This window comes from Maylandia zebra, linkage group LG14 (genome assembly GCF_041146795.1).
Source record: "Maylandia zebra isolate NMK-2024a linkage group LG14, Mzebra_GT3a, whole genome shotgun sequence".
NCBI classification, from domain to species: Eukaryota; Metazoa; Chordata; class Actinopteri; order Cichliformes; family Cichlidae; genus Maylandia; species Maylandia zebra.
In genome coordinates this window covers 22,314,346-22,335,756 of record NC_135180.1, presented here as the reverse complement: position 1 = coordinate 22,335,756, position 21,411 = coordinate 22,314,346, and the positions used below count along the sequence as shown (strand labels likewise).

Sequence of the window (21,411 nt, the reverse complement as noted above, 5' to 3'; positions counted from 1 at the left end):
GCATGTGTGACAAACCGGGCGACATCCTGCCTTGGTTCTAAAGGTTACTCAGGCCACTACTCCATTGCAATTGGTCCCTGTCTGGATTTGTCACTAGCATTATGACTTCATCACCCCGGAGAGAGGAAAAAAGAGAGAAAAAGAAAAACAGTTTGCACTCATCCGTCAATGTCCATCTCAAATTACAGCTCAACCAATCACTGGTGAGGATCAATAGGGAGCGGCTGGGCAGGGTTGTGGTGGAGAGAGGGGCTGGACAGAGGGATGAAGAGAAGAAGGGAGTGTCCAAAGATGCCTGGTGAAAGACAGAGGAATAACTGTTCAATACAGGAGGATGGATTTTGTCATTTTGAAGAGGGCTGTCAGAGGGTAGTTCACTCCCACCTGCTTGGAGCCATATCCTCCAACTCAGGTTGCGGATGACACATCAGTCCATCACGTTGTTCTGGCCCGATCCCCCCTCGCCTCTCCCTCGTTCCCTCTCACACTGTTAGCATTAATCATAGCTTTAGAGATAATGACACTCGCAATGAGCACTTATTATTTTCATTGGCTATCAATTTGCATAGATCAATGGTACACCTTCAAAGGGCAATCTCGAACAATGATCTGTCTCCACACAGTTGTAATTGCAAAGCATCGCTTATAATATTGTTTCATCCTACGCCTCCTCCACATTCCAAGTCACACTGTGTGTTAAGCCTGACCCCTGCACTCCTCCACACATGAGGAGAGGCGTATACACTGCCAGTGCCAGTCTTACGAGAGCAGTGTGTGCATGCTGAGTGATTAACTCAATAAGAAACAAAGATCTCCTTTATTGGGATGCTCACTGCTGTAATGGTTGTTTGATTGGAAGCCAGTGGCTGTATTGACAGGTGAAGTGGACTGATTAATGGTAGCTTAAGCCAGTAAGGATAACAGTCCTTCTCATGGCTTATTTAACTCTAAAAGAGTGACTGATGGTCCACTGCAGGGGTGTCGTCTAAATCATTCCCCGCTGAAGCCTCTAAGAACAGTAATGGGGCCATTTATGCACAGCCCTTCAGGAAACATTGATTTGGGGGATTTTAATATAACCCACTGCTTACTTTTGTTCTTAACATGTGAATGGATATAGCTAATAGTTGAAGCTGTAATGACAATGAGACCCATGAACAATTTTTAATCCTAATAGCTTTTATTATAAGGAATATATTTTCTCCAAAGAGTCAAAAAAACCTAAAAATGCAACGAGAAATATGCTTTCAAGAAGAGATAATTACTTTCTGGGCGGTAATTAAAAACCTTTACAATAACCCTGGGTCAACAATGCACTGGTACATTTAATTTATTCGTTAAAAGTTATTTAAAGTGTTACAAAGTAGTACAAAGCAGCTGTATCTTATAGGCAGCAGTAGTCAAGCTGTCTATTACAGTCTGCTGTATATTGCCCTATGCTAATCAGCTGACCTAAGGTGCAGAGTTTTAAAGTAAGGCCAGAGCAGTAAAGGGAGAAGCAGATTTACTTAAAACAAAGCATGCAGAGGAACTGAATGAATATAGAGTATCAGTATTGTGTCTGTCATGGGGGTCAAAGGTGGCTTGTTTGGGGCTTGGTTGAAGCTCTAGTTTCAATTCAGTGGATCAGAATAGCTCAAATTGACACCAAGACCCATCTGCCCACTGAATTAATCCTCCACTCTCTTCCATTTGGCCGTTTTTTTGTTTTCTTTATCAGCTCCATCCATTTCTTTATTCATTCAGTTGACTTTTGAAAGGGGAGAGGTGACATGTCCCGGGGCATGTATGTGGTATTTTTTTTATTATTATTTTTTTAAATCCAGCGATTTCAAGTGTAACATTTGCAGACTGCAGGGTCACTGGCAGTTATATTTTCCCTCTCCCTCCTCTCTCTCTCTCCCTGTGAAATCGATCGTTTGTTTGTGAGCAGCTCAAACAGAACGGGAGAAGGATTCATAGCTCTGCTGGCAACGCAAGCAGAGCTGAAATGCTGCTGGGGAAAGAGACAGGCAAAAGGCAGAAAACCTCCCCACTCACAGCATCAGTGCACATGACCTTGGGGCCAGAGTGAGCTAGAAAGGAGGCGGGTGGAGGAACCGCCCAACAAGCGTTGGTGCACACACAGAGGAATTAGGAAGGCAGAGAGAAGTGCAGGTCTGTGAGCCCTAGCCCTCTGCTTAAGTGAGTGCAAATTAACTGAAATAAAACTTTTAAAGGTCAATAGAAATTTGATTTGTTGTCTGCACACTAAACCTTAATCACATTAGAACAAAGTTCCCTTGCTCTTTGAAAAAGGCTCCTCCGCCATGTTAATCTGTTTGGCTGTTAAACATGAAGGGCAAGCAACAGGTGAGGAGCCTTTATGTGTGTCTGTGGCCCGAGTAATAGAGAGCGACTGCAGCGAAACGCAGACAATAGTCGACAGTAGCTGACACTGGCTATCAAACAAACAGTGCGGTGAAGATGTCTGCCAAAGAAACAGCCTCTGGTGAGAAACACAGAATGAAGGAAGAGGGGGAGAATAGAGCGATAGCAAGAGAAGATGACAGAATGACACACAGGGGACAGAAATGTTTGTTTTCGTGTGAGCCTGCCTCTCTGTGCCGAGTGCACTGCTTGCCTTGCCTCTTCCTCTTGCTCTGTCATAGCCGTCTCAGTGGCGACTGAGGCAATGGAGCCCCACGGGGGTCAGCCATGTAAGGAACATAAAAGGCCAATTTAATTTAGCACGTCCGCGGCTACAAAGTATTTTAATTCCGACAGCTGTGACTGAGGAGTTAATATTTGACTTGTCAGAAGTGGGGCCGGGGCCAGTGAATCATTGTAATTCTCATTAAGAGGCTCTCCCCCAGCAGCACCCTAATGCAGAATAATGAAAGTCAAGACGGAGTGAGCTTCTAATGCCAGTTGAGGCCTATCTTTTAATATTCCCCTCTTGATGGATTAGGGAAGCGGGAAATTCATCTTGGATCATAGGGCCTAATTTAATAAGGGATCATTCCAGGAGTATTGCATTTTATAATAATGTCATTTAAAGTGTCGTCTTCCATTTTTACTGTCCCATATGTATGCTTATATAATGGTGCCGGAGGGATGTGTTTTTACAGTGCTCAGATCTCTTCTGTGTCCACGCACGCCCTCCAGACCACACTACACCATCTCTCTGTGGTCTGCAGGCTCTCAACTCAGGTTTTCATTTCATATTTTGGTCATGAAGCCAATTGAGTGAGCACTTATGAGAAGTTCAGTTACTCCAGCATGTTGCTGCTTCCCCAAATTATTTCTAATAGTATTTAAGGGAAATCACTGTGATATGAGTGTTGGGATTGTAAATATCACCCAAAGGAAATATGATAAAGATACATTGTATTTGCTTCATCAGGAGCAGCTGAAACCTCTCTCAGAGAAGCAGTGCTATATTTATCCAACCCACTCATGAAATGAGAATGGCTTTTAGGGAATAAAGTAAGCAAATGTGACTAATATGGAAAAAATTGTTGACGTTGGCAGCAGTAGAGAGCTCAAAATTATAATTATGAGTCAAAAAATGCTGAATGTTACTATTTAAAAAAAGTTTGTGAATGCATTCATGTCTTTCAACAAAAAATAATTACACTGTAATGCCGTGTCATTTTAATTTTCTAAATTTGCAAGACGCTAGAAAAAATATAATATTGCTTTTATCGTCAGTGGTGCAATTCTATATGTGCCATGCTCGCCAAGCCCAGAAAATTATATTGTTTGCGTTTTCTACCTCATATAGCCCAATAACATGTTATATTGTTTACCAGTACTGCATTTAAATACTCAGACAGCTGTATATGCATATAAAAACAGGGTACCAGTAGCGATAAACAAGTCGTAAAGCAGAGTTTTGTTCCCATTAAAAACAAAAAACGAGAAAATATAAGGTGTGGTTACATAAATATGCTGATTCTATATCACAGAAACAATAGTAAGACAAAACAATACATTCACTGTTTACCTGTAAAATTATTTATGCTTAAAAACATGTATTGATATATTGGCTAATGCCAACTGTGTTATTTGCCATTCCTTATTATATAAACCTTAGAGTTTAACACTCTAAATAAATGTATTAATAAGTTATGTTAACTGTATTATACAATATCAATTATAAGCATTACAGATGGAAGCAAGAACATAAGCATTAAAAGTAACATTTTCAAGTGTTGTTCTGTAATCCAGTGAAACTGTTTAAATATTTGTGTCATTTGTTTCATTTTTAAAGCATTTTCTCGTGGCAGTAATAGCAGTATCATTCACTTTCTGATAGAGACTCTTATAATTGATTTTGTCTTTGAAACATACATACATAATTTTAATTTAACAATATAGACCTAATATAGTCCCACATAATGTCACACAAATTGCTGTCATAATGGTGACACACACACAAATGTTCTTTTAATGTTTAAATTTAAACACAAAGCTCCATCAGTAACTCCTAGGCTGGAAACCACCTCACACACTGTTTCACAGTGATTACTACTGCAGAGTCAGGTATGCAGAGAAAAGAAGGCTACAACATTGCAAGTCTGTTTATCTCTGCTTGTGTTTCCTGCTCTGGCTCTTTGGTTTGGGTTAGCCAAACAAACTAGCTTTGTGTTAGCATGCTGTCTGTGAGGATGCGTTTGCATTAGCAGCAATTGTTTCAAACATGTGCACAGTTTGCATTTTACTAACATGCTCTTGTTCTTTTGTTCAGTAGAAATGAAAATAGTGTAATTGTATTGATTTTTGGTTTGTGGTCTTCTCATCATGCAGAAAACTGAAGAACTGTTAGAATGCAATTCACAACGTAATCGTAACTGTAATGTGATTACTAAATTTAGTACGGTAAATCATTACATTGCTGTGTTATTGAAAAATGTAATATGATGACAGTAGCACGTGGCTTTGTTCCTTTGCTGGTTGACCAAGTTATACTGTGCAAACTGATCAATTTTAAAAAACACTGTATAATTATTAGCTATGAGACAAAGCAATCCTAACTTCTAAAACTTATATTTCTAGATAACTAAATGGTTTTGAATTAAAATTAATTATTTTAATAAAGAAGTATTTGTATAAAGAACTACTTTATAAACTGTACCAGCCATAACAAATCTTATACTTGCCAGATATTTTGGCGGGAAAAACACAATTTATGAGCATTTTGTGTATTTTATGAATTGACAAGGACATAAATATCCATGAGCTTACATAATCATACATATATCTTTGCTGATAGAAATATATAATAGCTGGTCAAGTCCATACTTGTTAGCAAACAGGGTTAGACAGATCTAAGCCAATTGTTTTCTTGTTTCTGGTCCTTAAGCTAAGCTAAGCTAAGCTAATCAGCTAAAAAACAAACAAGCAATGTTCTGGCTGATCAACAGTTTAACATTAAAAACGTTCAAATATATATCTATATAGTGCTATTAGTTTAAAAAACGGTATTTAGAAAAATATCCTGCTTGATTTTATCATATGTGAATTTCAGAAAAATTCTACATTTCATGTGATTTTCTAGCATAGATTCAAACCACTCCTTTAGCTTCTCTTCGGTGGTCCTACAAGTGTACTTCCAGCAGACAGTGTGTCACATGTGACCCTTTAAAAGGGTCCCTGTCATCATTAAGATAAGAGGCAGTCTTTCAAGCATGCTTTAGCTCAACAAAGTGCTTCCTCTTTGGCACACTCATGTCTTTGGCACTTCTGCCTATCCTCTCCAAGATATTCTACTCATATCGCTGCTTTTGTCCTTATAACTCTGCCTTCTCATTCTTTCGGAGTCTTTTCTGTTTTCCCTCCTTTCACATTCCACTATGTTTAGTCCATAGATGTCCAAATTCGCTGTCAATCAGTTGGCTCAGAAACTGAGTTTTTCAAAAAGGATTCACATCGTGCTGTTAAATCTCGTATAAGAATATCAGCGCCGGTTGAGAGATACAGTTGTTTTCAGTCAGCTCGCTTCCTTCCTTTCTATAACACAACCAGTTATCTCCAGCTGTAAGTGTCAGCTATTTTAGGATGCATGCTGTATTCATTCTCAATTCATGTGTCACTTCCTCGAATTTTTTTTTCCCCACTTCAAAACAAAAAGGAGAGGGAAAGTTTTGCTCACTGCACGGACTGGCATCCAGTGTCGTTAAACTTTTAAAGATTTCTTCTTGTTGAAGCGAAGCGATTGCCCATTTTTTCCATTGTCTGCTTTGAAAGTCATCACCGAATCCACTGAATAAACACAATCCTGCATTAAATTGGGTGTAACGTAACAGCTACACCAACAAATTTTAGCAGTCATTTTCTTTGTTTAGTTTATAACATGAATAATGATATAAAACGTTTGAAAGCAAAGACTGTGAGAAAAGTCAGAGAGCAAGTCAAAGAGACAAAGAGAGGCTGACACACACACACTGTGGCAATATCACAGGAGGGAGGGTGTGTGAGGGCTAACTTTTAAGGTCTATTTTTACTTTCCATTTCAGAATGAGATACAAGTGTACTTCTCACACACCCCACTGTGGAGGAAAGTAATGCAGGCCTACTTAATTAGACGTCGGCAGATTGTTGAGCCAACTCTGTAATCCAATAGAACATCGCACCACTATGGGGTCCTGCCGCCTCTGATGCCTCCTTGGCCCTATAATGCAGCACCGTCAGCTCTTCGCATTTTGTCTGCCCTTCTCTCAGCTTGCAACATCAATTTATATTAGCCTGCGCAGGAACAAGACACGTTGTTCCGACCTGCTGCGCCCAGTTGAACTTGACATGCTCCCCCACCATTATACATTACTTTTCACGCTCATCTTATTAGCCCATAATATGGCATGTGTGCATGTGTGCGTTATGTGTTTGTGTGTGGTATGTGTTTATCTTCCAGCCCATGCACAGAAACTCATCAAAAGAGTAAATTACCATAGCAATAAAGCTGTCAATACTGCTGTATCAGTGAGGGGACACAAGTGGCAGGATCAATGAAAACATCTGAATAAGATGCCCTGGAAGTAGTACCCTGCTTTAAAATTCTATTACTTCTAAAGCACTTGACCTCCTGCTCCTATATTCCACTGCCCCAAAGACTTATTAATATACAGCAGAGCACTTGGACAGGTAAACTTTAATTTTCTGGGGTAATGCTTAAACAATGAATTCAAGTTAACATACTGTAGGCGGATGCATAATCTTGAATCCTGTGTAATAGCTTTCGCTACATTCTCATGCAGCAGTGTGGAAAAAAAAATTAGGAATAGCTTATTTGGAGATGTGAATTTGCCCCAAAGTGCTGCATTTTTAGACATTTTGGAGGCATTTATTTGCATTTAACTAGGCAGGCAGGAAATGTGAAGAGATAATAAAGCTGAACTCATGATAACCTGCTGCTAGTTTTTATTTTATTTTGAACATTCAAAGTTCCTAACTAAAATCATTGGCTGAATGTAAGTACAGTTAGTCAAGTAAGATTTATATATTTTTGTTTTAGGCTTACGTATTTTATTATGTCTGCATTACTTCTCAAGTCACAGAGACATAATAATATGAAAATATACCTCTACTACAGTAATCTGGCAGCTTAGTACTTTAACTTTAACCTCCATGTTCACCGCAGTGGGTGGGGGTGGGCATTTACTTGACAGCTGGGTAGCTGACAAGAGAAAAGTTGAAGTACATGAGGGATGACATGCAAAACGTTTTGACTGCACGATTGTGACGGGCACATTTTTTAATTACACAGGTTTTGCATGATAAGCTATGTTTGTGATTATTTACTTATTTTTGTGTTTGTCTATTTTTATTTTTTAAAAAAAACTGTGCCTGTAGATTTTATATTAGCTAAGCCACATGTAGCTACATTGTTACATAACACATGTGTCCAAACTGTCAAAAAGTTCAAGTTCTTTAGATGTTACCAGTTGACACATGAATTCAGAATCAATTTTAGAGAGCAGACTAATGTTACGATTACAGTTCATGGGTCAGATTCTCATAAAAGATTAACAGTGCACTTCTCGTCCAGTTATGATGCGTTTGCATGCAACTGTAGCAAAAAGGATGGAAAACTTTAAGTAGAATGCAACCAGTGTATCCATCACGGGGTTGTATGTTTTCGAACATCAGCAAGACGTATCGATTTTTGTCCTACACAGATTTATGGCCGTGCGAAAACAGCTAACAGCTTTATGAGTATAACATTTACAGTACACAGGTGATTGATGCTTATACTGAAAGCCAGGCACCATTTTCCATCACATCTAAACTTTGCCTTGACCACACATGTCTGTCACCAGTTCAGAGAGCATTTGAATGCAGCTGAAAGATATATAAATGGTCATAAATGGTTCCCTGGACAGAATGTTGAAAAAGCATTTAACCCCAGAATGAATGATCGTGGACCTCCCTGCTTTTGCCCACATTAAAAAGACACTTGAGCATCCTGATACAAATATTGGGTGATTTGTCGGCTTTTTTGTCATTTCATGACATTTTAAAATGACATTTTGTAAACTTCAGACAGCGTGAATACAATCAATATGAGATGAGTTAGGCCTGTGTTTCCAAAAGGCTTTTTGTAATTTAAGAGTCTGTGTACAAACATCTGATGATTGAAAAGCAAGTACTCGATTATACTCACACACAGATGATTGGATCTTACCAGCTTGTAAATACAGAACGGCATGGGCCAAATGTTTAACATTTACTGTGTGCCCCTCATTACTCTCCCTCTCTCCCTCTCTCCCTCTGCCTTAGTGTTTCATTTTGTTCTCACACTCTTTCTCTGTTGGGCCACAATGCACGCATACACCTATATACACAAAAATGCCTATTGCATCCACGCTGCACCAAATGTCACTTTCTTTTTCTTTTCTTTTTTTCAGTGAAAACAATAAAATCCCCTCAGGGTTACTAATGCCCACAGGTCTCAACACATACACCCTTGTTATGTCTTCTTCCCGGGGCAGGGAGTTATACATTATGTTATCTCTCTAATCTGCAAACCAGCTGCAACTGGAAATGAATTAATAACAAATAAAATGCGCCCAGTACATAAAAATGTGTAGATTGCCCTGGGGCACCTAAACAGGAAACAGTGAAACAATTAGACTTCTTGTTTTGTTCTGACCTCTGTTTTGTTTTGTTCTACTTCGCTGCTGAATAGAAGGAGGCTGGAGATAGAGGCTGTTGTTTTTCTGTGTCTGTAATCACCATGGTTAAGCCTCCCTGGTCATAGCAGGGGTCAAATCTGTGTGAACACCCACTTTTCATCCTACAGTGAAATTAAATACAGTGTTACAGTCGAGCTCTATAAATGCAGTAATTCTCCGCTGACTGCAGCCCACACCAAGTGCTGCGGTTAGCCACCCAGGCCTGTACAGCGCATGCATGTGATAACAGGCAGCGATACGGCGTCCTAATTGCTGGCCTGAGTGCTATTGGAGGGAGTTTTCAGCAGGTTTCTTTTTCACTTTCGCTCCATTTGATGTCTTTGAAGTTGGTCTTTTATCTGCCTTTGCTCCTGATGGCTGTTGTCTTTGGTGCAGTGCTGTGTGTGCCCTGCTCTTTGAGCACTCCTAACATGTAACAAAGGCAAGCCCTTAGAGAGAAAAGAAGAGAAAGGGAGTTCTCTCTCATACTTTCTCACATAAATTCACTCACACACAAGCATGGTTACCAACTGTATACACAAAACATTTAGCTGTAGCCATTCACATGGAAGAAGAAAACAGCGGAAAAAAAGAAAAATGCTTTTGCTGTCAGTAAAGGAAAAAAAAAACCTGCTCTATGTGGTTGTTTAACGTGCCCTAATTTGATAAAGGGCCAAGTGTGGGAAATGAGAGAGTAGTGTATTTGTCTCAGGGGTTGTAGTGGGGTAAATATAGCAGCAAGACAGCACCAGTTGATATGAAGGATCCCATGGTGTCGAGTGCTGTTGTGACTCACCAGACTATGATGATCTGTATGTGCGCGTCGGTGTGTGTGTGTGTGTGTGTAGGTTCCCGATATATGTTATGCATTTGAACATGCGTGCGCCTTTCATTCATTTGATGAACGTTAATATTACCTACCACCTCTTGACTCATCCAGCTTGGTGTAAAATAATCCATTGCAACAGACAGAGAGTAAGAGCTGAGGAGAGTGAAGCAGGTTGAAGCAAGCAAGAGGGAAAGACAGTGAGAAAAAGCCTGCACGGCTGGCTCCCGGCTGGCTGTGTGGGAGTGTGTGTCTTAAGAGTGTGTTGAGAGGAGAGTGCGAGCACTGCTAGTCTCCATGTCTAATCAGAACACTTGTGTGTCCCAGTCTCTTTGTCTCCTGGGCCCCTCTGAGCAGAGGCCCTCCACTCCAGGCACTACACCTCCAGGACATCCTGATAGCTGCTCGACCACTCCACAACGGGACACGCACGGCTCACGCTGGAAATCAAGACTTTGGGTTGATGTCACAAAGAAGTGGAGAGTGCAACAACCGACACGTGGTTGAAGCACAGACACCATCCGGGTAATTACTTTACAAGTAATTAACCCTTTGCAAAAATCGTACTTGTAGTTTTCATTAAGTTGTACAGGAATGTGCTTGTGGTGTACTCAGTAATGAAATTTATGCTATTTAAATATCATTTGTAGAAGGTCTTCCTTAAATGTCTTTTTAAACTAAATTCATTATCTGTGCCCAACTTCTTTTTTTTTATGTTATAAAATATCTCGATATGTAGCAGACAATGTGATGGATTTGAGCTTACTCTGTGGTCACCGCAGCTAAACCGATCACACTAACGCCACAGTTCCCAAGCGGGACAGTGGCAGGTCAGGCGCGCTCCCGCATCCCGGTATCTGTTCCCTCGCAGGACAGCATGCATGCGCGCTCTCGATTCAGCAGTTTCCCAGTTCCGTCTCCTCCATTACTGGCGAGGTTCAGAATCAATAAGTCAATAGTTTTGGCGTCTAAATCCTGCCCTGAACGCAGAGCTGGGCTATACAAACAGTCCAGACTGTAGTGCAGACTCTGTGAGATCAGTATTAATTAATAGCTAAAGACATTGTGTTTTGTGTGGAAATATCGGAAGGGTAATGCGATCTGGATTCCTATAATTATAGGCTCCCGTGTCAGGTGTTTATTAAATGTTCAATAAGAGGCGGTTAAGATGTCAGGAAATGAATCAGGCGAATTTGTAAGTCAAGTGAGGGAGGCGTTAATAAATCTCTCCCCATTTTTTCCAAACACTTTGGCTTTGGTTAGCCTGTGAGCCGCCTGCATGTTTTCATACATGATGTCCAACTTTGGCCAATGATATAAAGAAGAAGAATGGGGGGAAAGCAGCATTTAGTGGAGAGCAAGCTATTCAGAAATGGTGTTACACTGTGTCATTAACCTATGTTACATTTTTTTTTCTATTACAATTATTTCCCATCGCAGTTACTTACAGCAACCTTTAAGTTGCGCATGTAACAAAGTGCGACACCTGCTATTTGTTTAAGGCATCAGGACTGAGACTAAGTAGCCTAATATTTATCATCTGGAGCATTAAGGCTGTTGCTAGCTGCACGCACAAACAAACCGCGCGAGTATAATTACATTAAAAATCCATCTTTGTTTTATGTAATCATCAGGCCATTTGGGGTTGGCTCATGGGTCCGGGGGGACTTAATTTCCTGCAAGAATAACAGAGTCGTTTCAAATCTAAATGAGTAGCCTAAAAAAGGAATATAACAGTGTCCATTTGAAGTGCCTAAATGCGGCAAAACTCGAGTCACTGAGTCGTCTTCTTCTTTTCTTTAAATCTTTATCTGCCCGTTTTAGCTTGTACTGGAAATTACCAGTCCTTTTCCACAAACCCTCCGTAACCAAACTATGAATAATGCATCGGATTGGCATGCACGCAGCAGCAGACACCGATGTTCCAGCTAAACGGGCCTGTCACAACCGTGACGTATCAAAAGACCACAGCCACAGGAATGAATTCATAAAGAGCTGTTGTTTTTCATGTTTTACTGGTAATAATAATAATAATAATAATAATAATAATAATAATAATAATAATAATAATAATAATAATAATAATAATAATAGCCAATTGTTTTGTAAAAAAAATTGTCGACTCGTTTAAGAAACGTTTGTTAATTTATTATATGACCGAAAAACACTTTTGTTTAGGTGGATCCAAGTTTCACATGTGATGGGGGGAAAAAAGTTAAACAATCTCGTGATTTTTTTAAACTTTTTTTTTTTGGTTTGCTTGTTTTTACTTTTGTAGAAACCCGTGCCTCAGGTGAGTTCACTTTCACTGTTTATAAAAACATCAAAATTACATACAGAAAGCACATGATTTTTTTAATACACGGAAATAAAGTAAAATACAAAATGAACAAACCCCACCCCGTCCCACACACAAGGCATTCATGAAGCCACTAAATAATAAAATAATGCATGTGTCTGGTTTATAAACATATTTTACACGTGCCCGTACCGGTTTGAATACAGTCTTCGTGTTGCTGTAATTTCTCTGTTTGTTCACTGCCAAAAAGATGGCATTCATGGCAATACGCCCTCCTTTAAAGCGCTGGAGGAGGGGGGCTGGGAGGGAGGCACAGATCGCCTTGTGAATATGGGCAGCAGATCGGGTTATCCTAACAGAAAGTTCAGCATAGCCTACACATGTTTTACAATCTCACATTTCTGGTGTGTCGCCCGTTTCACCTTTACCAGAGGAGGTCCAAACAAGGTCAGATGGGCCAGACATTCAAGTGAGAGTTGCCCTTTGTCGAGGAGGTGGGGGGTAGAGAAAGGGAGGGGAGGGAGATGGGGCTCACGTCACGTCATCCTTGAAGACATACTCATGCACAACACTGCCGAGGCATTTCCAAATTGGACAGGAAACAGAGGAGGGAAAAACACTTCGATTATTGTCTCTCTCTTTTTTGTTTGTTTGTTGTTTGTCAAAGAATTCCCGCTCTGTCCTTACACAGAGAAATTGGTTTGGAAATATAACGAGGCCAGCCTCTATATAGGTTCAAACTGAAATAATAATAATAACATAACAATAATAAAACAGATCAAAACAACTGCAGAATGGTTCGCCTTGTTTGACAAAGTATTAACCGACCCAGCTGCATCCTCCTCCTCCTGCTCCTCGAGGTGTCCCGCCGGCCTCCTCAGCCGTGTGGCTGCTGAGAGAAGGCGGTGGGTATAGCCTTGCTATCCACCCCATCCGCCATTTTTTTATTTTTTTTTTTTGTATTTTTAAAATCTTTTTCTATTTGTTTGTTTGTCTGTTTGTTTTGTTTTTGTTTTTTGGCGTCAAAAACCACGTCTGGGTAGGCTATAACGTCACAGTCCCCTTTTATTTTTCTCATAAATAGCCTATATTTAATAGTCATGTTCGTTGTCCTTCGTTTTAAAAACATAAATAACGTCCACGGATAATTTTTTTCTCTCACTTTGTCCTTGGATTATTTTTTTCCCCGCACACTTTATAAGCGTTAAAGTTCAGTGTCTCTCAGTCGCAAGTTCCGTAGTGCGTCCGCGCCTCGTGTCCTGTAACGTCTCTCTGGGGGAAGGGGAGGTGAGGGAAGTGGAGTAGAGTGGAAGGGGGGAGAGGAAGGAGGGGTCACAGTCCCAACGCGGCCGTGTGCTTTTTGGCCTTCAGTCTTAGGTCGGCGATGCTTGAGTTTTTGCTGGTGTTCTTGGCGGCGGCGGCGGCGGCCACGACGGAGGCGGCGGAGGCTGACTCTGCCGCGAGCGTCGCCAGGGGGAGGCCGAACGGCGGCGCGGGGAACATCATGTAGGGCGCGTGCGCCGCCAGGTGAGAGTGCAGGTGGTGTTGCGCGTGCGCCACGGCGCTGTCCAGCTGTAGCTGCGCCTGCACCTGAAAGGAGAAGGGCGGCACGTTGCAATGACTATCCTACAGGACGGGACGCACGGATGGGGAGAGAAGGGGGAGAACATGCGTTAACTTTGTCTGTAGGCTCATTTTCACTGGTGTGACTGCAGATTTAGTTTCGATTAGGCTGCTTTAAAAAAAAAAGAAGAAGAAGAAAGAAAGAAAATGTATGGCTGCTCAGTGAAACAGTGAGCAATAATCACTGGCCGTGTCGTTTAGCTCCTGGGGTTTTAGTGGCTACACTGCAACTCTTGTGAGTCAGAGATCAAATTTGTGTTTTTATTTTGCTGGACATCGACTGCATGAAATGCAATCTAAAGCCAAACTTATGTTGCCTTTGGGAAATAAAGTTAACCAGCGGTGCTCAAACTAAAAACTAGACTTCACTGACATGACAGAAGATATAAACTCAATAACTTAACGGCTTTATCCAGATTCTCTGTATCGTGCTATTAGCTACCATATATACAGGTGTTCAAATTAGTAGTCTAAATCAAATATCAGGGATTTCCCTTCACTTATTTAAATGTTAAAATGTTTTAGTACTACTAGTAGTAGTTTTGGCCTGCTGGGCCGTTAATATGTTTGTGTGCTGTGGTTTAATGGTTAAGAAGAAGAAAAAAGACAAATAGCTGGTTTTAAAAAAAATAAAATAAATTTGTAAAAAATAAAAGGAATTTTCCAATTAGGCTGTACAGACTCCTCTGTGTTGGCACAGTGTTTTTGTCAGTGTGGTAATAAGAGTTTAGTTACCCCCTACATTGGATCTGGAGTCTCTGCATAGCACTTGGGCAGAGGCTGTGCCAAGAGAGCAGTCGGGGGATTGGTCTGGTTTTAAGACTAGACGCTTCAAAGTAACTTGCCTGTTGGAATGGCATCCGTAAAGCCCCCACGTTGACATATGGCGCTACACGACAGGCTTCAAACTGATTCGCTGCTCCAATCAGGACTCCTGCGAAAACACAGATGATAGCCTAATCATGTGAGAAGAATATTCAACGACACTAAGAGTAAAACCGCAGGGCTGAATAACGAGCAGTAAAAGCTGATTGTCTGGAGTAAACTTGCAATAACGTCCAAGATAGACACTCACTTAAAAAATATATAAACAAAAAGAAAACGCCATGATTCTGATGGCGTAATTAACTGGAAATTAAGCCACTAACTAAATAGTAACATAAAGGCTGGCTCGCGTTCGAGTGTGCAGTTGCTTTGCAGTTGAATAAAAGTAAAGTGGAATAGACATAAACATATAGTCGTTTGTGTTGTGTGGGATAAAAGTGTACCTTTATGTAATTGGTTTTCCTGCTTTCTGCATTTGGCTCTTCTGTTCTGGAACCAAACCTGTGGGGACAGAAATTAATTAGAGACCCACTGATTGGCAGCTGCTTGCGAGGCCATGTGTAATTCCTCTCAAAGTGACAACAACCGAAGAAAAACAATATCCCCGAGGAGCAGTGAAATATTAATGGCACTGCTTAACCCCAGATTTTAATTATTACGTTTAGTCTACAACAAGAGAGAGACAGTTTGAGCGGAAGCAGAGAGAAGGGAAACAGTGGAGTCAACAAAAAAAAAAAGGAAAGTGTAAATCTACTAAAGGGAGATTTAAAATCATATCAGAAATGAAACGCTCTTGTTGGAAATATGCAGGACTATTGGACTATAATAAATAACCTTGTCAGCGCTGGTTTCATCTTTCTATAGATTAGTGTCCCTGAAGAGTTGAATGGTCTCTCGGATATCGAATAGCAGCAATGCTATTATGGTTTTGGACATCAGAGCAAAGCGATCCGAGAGCATCTCCCTCTTTCTCTTTCCGCCTCCCTCTTATTAAATGACCACTGAAATTAATTACCCTTATCTGCAGAAAAATCCATGTCAGAGAATCGCTTAAATGCCTCGCAGTTTTGTCTAATCACCGCCATAACACGCACTCACACACAGACACACACAAAAAAAGCTCGCTTCAAAGACAGCTCACTTCTCTTTTTCCTCCTGTTGAAATCGACAAGCGTCAATTTCAGAGAAACGCCTTGGAACACAGATTAAACGATTTATTACTATGATAATCTGCTTTGAATCTCTCAGACAAAGCACCGGCTGAATTAGCCCACGATGCAACGCGTCGGCGTGCAGTCCCCCTTTCACGTCAGCAGGCCTATATACACGCACGGCGAAAGCTTGATTGAAATATCATATTGATTTGGCTGTCAGCTGGCTTCATTTATTGATCACAGTTAGATGTCAATCGGAAGTTCTTTTGTGCACGCTTCAGGTATAATTTATTAGCACGATAAAAGCAGGAAAATGCACTGCAGAATATTGATTGAGGCGCAATTTAAAAAATAAAAAAACACATCAAAATAAATGTGTGGTCTGTGCATGCAACTGGTAAAAATGTATAATGCCCCAGCAGAGATAAAAGAGAGAGAGAACGAGACAGATAGAGAGTGAGGGTGAGCTGTTCTTGATTTGGGTAGAAAATAATACATAATTTATGCAAATCCCCCGAGCTGTGCCCCTTGTTCGGGACACAATACGCCTTATTGGTGAGATTCCAGTTGAGACCGGTATAGAGCCCTGCAAAAAGATGGCTTTAACTTTTTTTTCGGGGGGTGTGGTGGGTTGAGTTTGAGATGGGGGATTTTATTTTTTTTTTTTTTTAATGGAGGTACCCGTTTTGTTATGCCCCCCACCCCAATCCAGAAGACCGCCATGTTCGTTGTGGAGACAAATACTGTGTCCTCCACGAAATCGGGCCATACGAGTGTGAAATAAGATGCTGTAAGGTTTTTGAGAAAAACAGATGACAACAAAAAAAATAACAAACAAAAACAACAACTGTGTTCAATAAAGTACACCTTCTTCTTCTTCTTCTTCTATATGCCCCCCGCCCCTCCCGCGCCTTGCACAAGACCTGTCTGAGCCCCCACCAATCACCCACCGACCCCACAGACTCGGCGAAGCCCTTACTGGGTTTCTGCGCAGATGGCCTGTCCCCGTGAAAAACTACAGCAGCGCTGACAAACAGGGCCATGGTAACATATACACCCAGAAACCGAAGACAAATATTTAGAGGCTTTATTTGTTTCCGCCCGTTTGGACAATAAAGATTCAAAACGTGGTCTCGTGACACGAGCAGCGCCTAATTGAGATAATGAACACGGTAAATAATCCAAACGTGTTGAGGGGGGGAAAAAACCCTAATCACAGAGAATAATTGGGAGAGGAAGTTGCATGCTGCTGGTGAACTCTGCCTTCCTTTCTTAAGATCTTAAGATCTCATTTAACTTATTACAACTTCCATAACACTTCTGGGGATCCACTCAACCGTCTCACAAACACAGCATTACATCAATAAATGCAGCATTAATACAAGTCAGTCGAGCCACACTTATCGTATTGCATTAAAAGAAAACAACAACCCTCAATCAAACAAAATATTATCACCCTCACACCGTTTACATGCGGGATATCAAGCAAAACAAAAATCAGGGAAGAGTGTAAAATCCTTCCTGTAAAAGGAAAGACCCGTGGAAGTTTTTCCCCCGTTTATTATTATTATTATTATTATTATTATTATTATTATTATTATTATTATTATTATTATTACTACAGCAAACATCATCTTACACTTCCATAATGCCGATAGTGGTAATTATAATTGTCATTATAATGAATTTTTAATTATGATTTAGATCTCAATTTCATGCTTAGACTCAAAATATGGTCACTTTTTCTATCACAGATGTTATCTTATTTTTTCCTCTATTATTATTATTATTATTATTATTATTATTATTATTATTATTATTATTATTATTATTATTATTATTATTATTATTATTGTTATTATTATTATTATTATTATTATTATTATAGTCTCGTTTAACTGACTGTCCCTACCTGTACTCGGGCCTCCGACAGTCCCAGTCGCTGGCTAAGCTCCTCCCGCATGAAGGCGTCCGGGTAGTGGGTTTCGTCGAAGAGCCGCTCCAGCTCATTGAGCTGCTCTAATGTGAAGTTAGTCCGACTTCTCCTCTGTTTGATTTTAGTTTGTGTCTCGTCTTCAATGGGCTTCGAGTCCTCTTTTCTCTCTTTTACATCCGTGGTGCCTGTTGTGCGGACGAGAAAGGAGGGAGACGTCAACATCATGTGGCTGTACTGTGACCTCCAGCCTGCTTATTACTGGACTGCATATTTCTAAGGTGCTTAAAAGTGTTATTTTTTTCTTTTTTTTCTTTTTTTTTAATGTGCAAAAATGCTTCACTGTCATGTTTAGGCTAACGCATAATTCAGATTATAAACAGGTAAAAACACAAGCCACCCACCTGGGTATGCAAGCGGAGATTAAAGGGCACCTAACACACACAAAAATCAGCTAGGAATTTAAATAAAGCAATTAAATAAAAGCTTACAACCGCCAAAGAAAGAGAGAAAGAAAGACGTGCCCTCAAATATCACAGAGCTATCAGACCTCGGATGTTTTGTAGAGCTACATAAAGCTCTTTAATTATTAACTGCTTATAAATATGCAACGCTGTGCCCACTGTTGGATGTCTGATACACGCTTGTCGCAGTTCCGCTTTTAACCACGCTGCCCATGACGAACAGATGTCTTTTTTTCGCAAGCACCCAGCTCTAAGATATCTTGTCCAGTATGTTGTCACATTTTGTCCAGGTTTCAGAAAACACTGTGGGGAAGGCTTGCACGGGACACACGAGCATCTGCTCCACTTTCATTAAAACGTCAAGCAAAATTTTCTCTGAAAATCGTAATCAAATGTAAATATTTCTATTTGGTTCAGCCTTTAGTGTTGGAAGTACGATTTTTTACATCACCGGTTTGTTTACCTGCTAATGTTTTGGTTATGCAATCATAAATATATACATAAAAACGCTAAATTATTGAGGATAGCGGTGATAAATAATTATCCCTTCTGGTGTAAGCCTGTGTTATATTGGTGTGCGGGATCACACGTTAGTGACAGCAGAAATGACAGGACTTGTACTGAATCGCTCGAGTCCACCGATTTGAACGCCAGGTGTGTTTTTACGCCTTCTTTGAGTTCAAACGTTCCCATAGGCCTCACAATATAGCAAGTACAGATGCCCGAGGTCATTGACAAGCAATGCTTCTTAAATAAATCTGATCACTCTCAAGGAGGTTAACCTGCAGCGTTACTGAAGACAATCCACATAATTATTTGTATGATCTGTATATACATATACATATACATATACATATACATATATACATAAAAAGCACGATATCGCAAGTGCACTAATATTATAGAAATATGGGTAGTTTTCCACATGCGGGCCTTACTGTTTGTCACACGTGGGCCTTTTCCTGGTGTTCTGTATTTTTTAAATTGAAACTTTTTAAATGCATTATAAAGAGATAATAAGCTATATTTTAATTAGCATTACAGTCTCAGGAGTAGCTATTTTCTTTATTTCTTTTTTAAATAAGGCAAACAGCTACAGTTACCAAAACCAATCGATAGCCTGCACTTCCAGAAAGCATCAGTTAATAATTTCTCTTCTTACCTCGCTAACTGACTGTCACTAAATCGAGAATCGCTCCACCGGGCTGCTAAAAATCTGCAATATATCCGTGTGGATGACAGTCATGAGCTCAACTCTTTTTCGCAAATAAACATGTGGCTGCACGCTCGCTTGTCTTCTCAGGGCTCGATCACTCCCTCTCTCTCTCTGTCTTTCTCTCCTCTAAGTCCTCTACACATTCCTGCTCGTAAAGACTGTGTATAGAACACCGTGAAGTCCTACCGTCAATGAGTTTGGGGCTCCCGGCGTCCCTGATTCTTTCCGGGCCGAGCATGTCAGTTTCCCTGCCCGGCGAGAGCGCAACGTTCCGGTTAACGGCGGCCGGCTCCTCTCGGCTCCCCGGCTCCGCAGATAAAGACTCCCTGCTCCCTGCTCGCGTCGACCCGGTCTCCAACACCTCCCTGTAGGTTATCACTTCCTTCTTCTCCTTCACTTTCTGATCGAAAGACTTAGACACGAAAGCGGTGAGCTCTTCCATCACTCCTTCCTCTCCTCTTTAAAAAAATCACACACACCACACTCACTCACTCACACACTCTCCCTTTGCTCCACGACAGCTTAAGACATCAGTGGTGCGGCTCTTTTTAAAGTCGACCCCTTGAAAATGATACAAGGTGATGCAGCCAAACTCTGGACAAAAGGTAAAAAATATATGAAGATATATCTTCTCAGCCAATTCCTCCTCCTTTGGTAGCGGAGTTGGGAACCTGCTGGTGATCCTCTATTGAAGTCACAGTATTTATACTTTGCGGCGCCTTGCCCCCTTGATCCGTGCAAATTACCTCCCCTCAGGATGCCGGGATGAGCCCCCCCCCCCCCCCCCCCCCCCCCACGCCCCCCACCTCCTACCCCTTCACTGATACTGGAGCGAGAGAGAGAGAGAGAGAGAGAGAGAGAGAGAGAGAGAGAGAGAGAGAAGCCGAGTAAAAACATTAAACAGCACCACCGCTATTGGCCATTAATCCGAGATTGACAAGAAGGACTAATTAATTTAATTAAGCGCTCATTCGCTGCTATTGTCCTGAGTTAGTTTTTTAAACACCCGGGAGATGGTCACGGATCTCTCTCTCTCGCTCTCTCTCCCGTCTCTCTCGCTCTCTCTCTCTTTCTGCAGGGGTGTGGCTTAAAAAAAATCAGAAAATGACAAGAGAGAGGGAAGCACATGGATGAGGAGCCCTTCCTCGCTATATCTCTGTGATCTGCGGAGGGGAAAAAATAATAACAAAAAAGACGCAACGCTGACACGGAGAGAGAAAGCGGTGAAAGCTGGGACCAGCTGGGATGCCGAGAGGTGCAGCACCAACTTATACACGGAGCTTCAAATCAAGTTCAAGTGAACACATTTGGCTTTAACCCACAGTTGTACATAGTTCGCTTCAGGCCTGCTCTATTTATTTATTTTATTGCGCTTTTAATTTGAAAGTGGATTTTCACGGTTTAAAAAAAATAATAAAATTGGATAAAAATATTGTATGGTAAAGTATTATTATTATTAGTATTATTATCGGATGTTTTTTTTGGACAACTTAATCAATATTTTTTTAGACCACCCCGTTTGTGTCTCTGATCACTAATTGTTGTGTTTTGCAACGTCATCATTAGATACGCCACATCGCTTCATATTAATCCTCAGTGGGGTTTTTAAGTCATTAGGATGTTTAAGCAGCTAAACGTTTAATTATAGTGCCTCTTGCGATGCGTTGCCATTGGGCTCACTAATTAACGCTTTCAACTCGTTTTTTCTCCCCCTCCAGCTGAAACGATTATTTGCAAAAAATAAAAAAATAAACAATGGTTCACTTGCGTGTTCAGGTAGGTATATAGCGAGTGCAGCGAAGAGATGGCAATTAAGCCAGAAGAGGAGGGGACGTGTAGCCAGAGAAGAAACTGGATATAGCGGGATTTAAAAAAAAAAAAAGTCGAAATGAATTTGATGTAAAATTAAGCACGTT

General features: G+C 40.8%; 2 protein-coding genes across 3 annotated transcripts in view; one reads left to right on the top strand and one right to left on the bottom strand.

Moving 5' to 3' along the window:
* Positions 1-12,107: 12,107 nt before the first annotated feature.
* On the bottom strand, positions 12,108-20,225 carry shox2 (shox homeobox 2). 2 transcript variants are annotated; one of them, XM_004543711.4, is made up of 5 exons: positions 19,682-20,225; positions 17,795-18,003; positions 15,172-15,229; positions 14,749-14,837; positions 12,108-13,906 (listed from the first exon to the last, which is right to left on the bottom strand). In XM_004543711.4, exons 1-5 carry the CDS (start codon positions 19,935-19,937, stop codon positions 13,613-13,615), a joined length of 906 nt encoding a protein of 301 aa, XP_004543768.1. In that variant the 5' UTR covers positions 19,938-20,225; the 3' UTR covers positions 12,108-13,612. The 2 variants fall into 2 exon arrangements, with proteins under 2 accessions (XP_004543768.1, XP_004543769.1); XM_004543712.4 differs by having other exon boundaries at positions 12,108-13,870; positions 19,682-20,224.
* Positions 20,226-20,631: 406 nt separating this feature from the next.
* The window catches only part of rsrc1 (arginine/serine-rich coiled-coil 1), a 124,372-nt gene continuing 123,592 nt past the window's right edge, over positions 20,632-21,411 (top strand). Inside the window, exon 1 of the mRNA XM_076873204.1 lies at positions 20,632-20,750. The gene's annotated coding sequence lies outside the window, so the exon portion shown is untranslated. The remainder of the gene's footprint in view (positions 20,751-21,411) is intronic.

Coding starts and splice junctions, on each gene's coding strand:
- shox2 (XM_004543711.4), bottom strand. CDS start 19,937: ATGGAAGAGCTCACCGCTTTCGTGTCTAAGTCTTTCGATCAGAAAGTG. Junction 18,004..19,681: donor GAGCCCCAAACTCATTGACG/GTAGGACTTCAC, acceptor TCCGCACAACAG/GCACCACGGATGTAAAAGAG. Junction 13,907..14,748: donor TACGGATGCCATTCCAACAG/GCAAGTTACTTT, acceptor CCCGTCCTGTAG/GATAGTCATTGCAACGTGCC.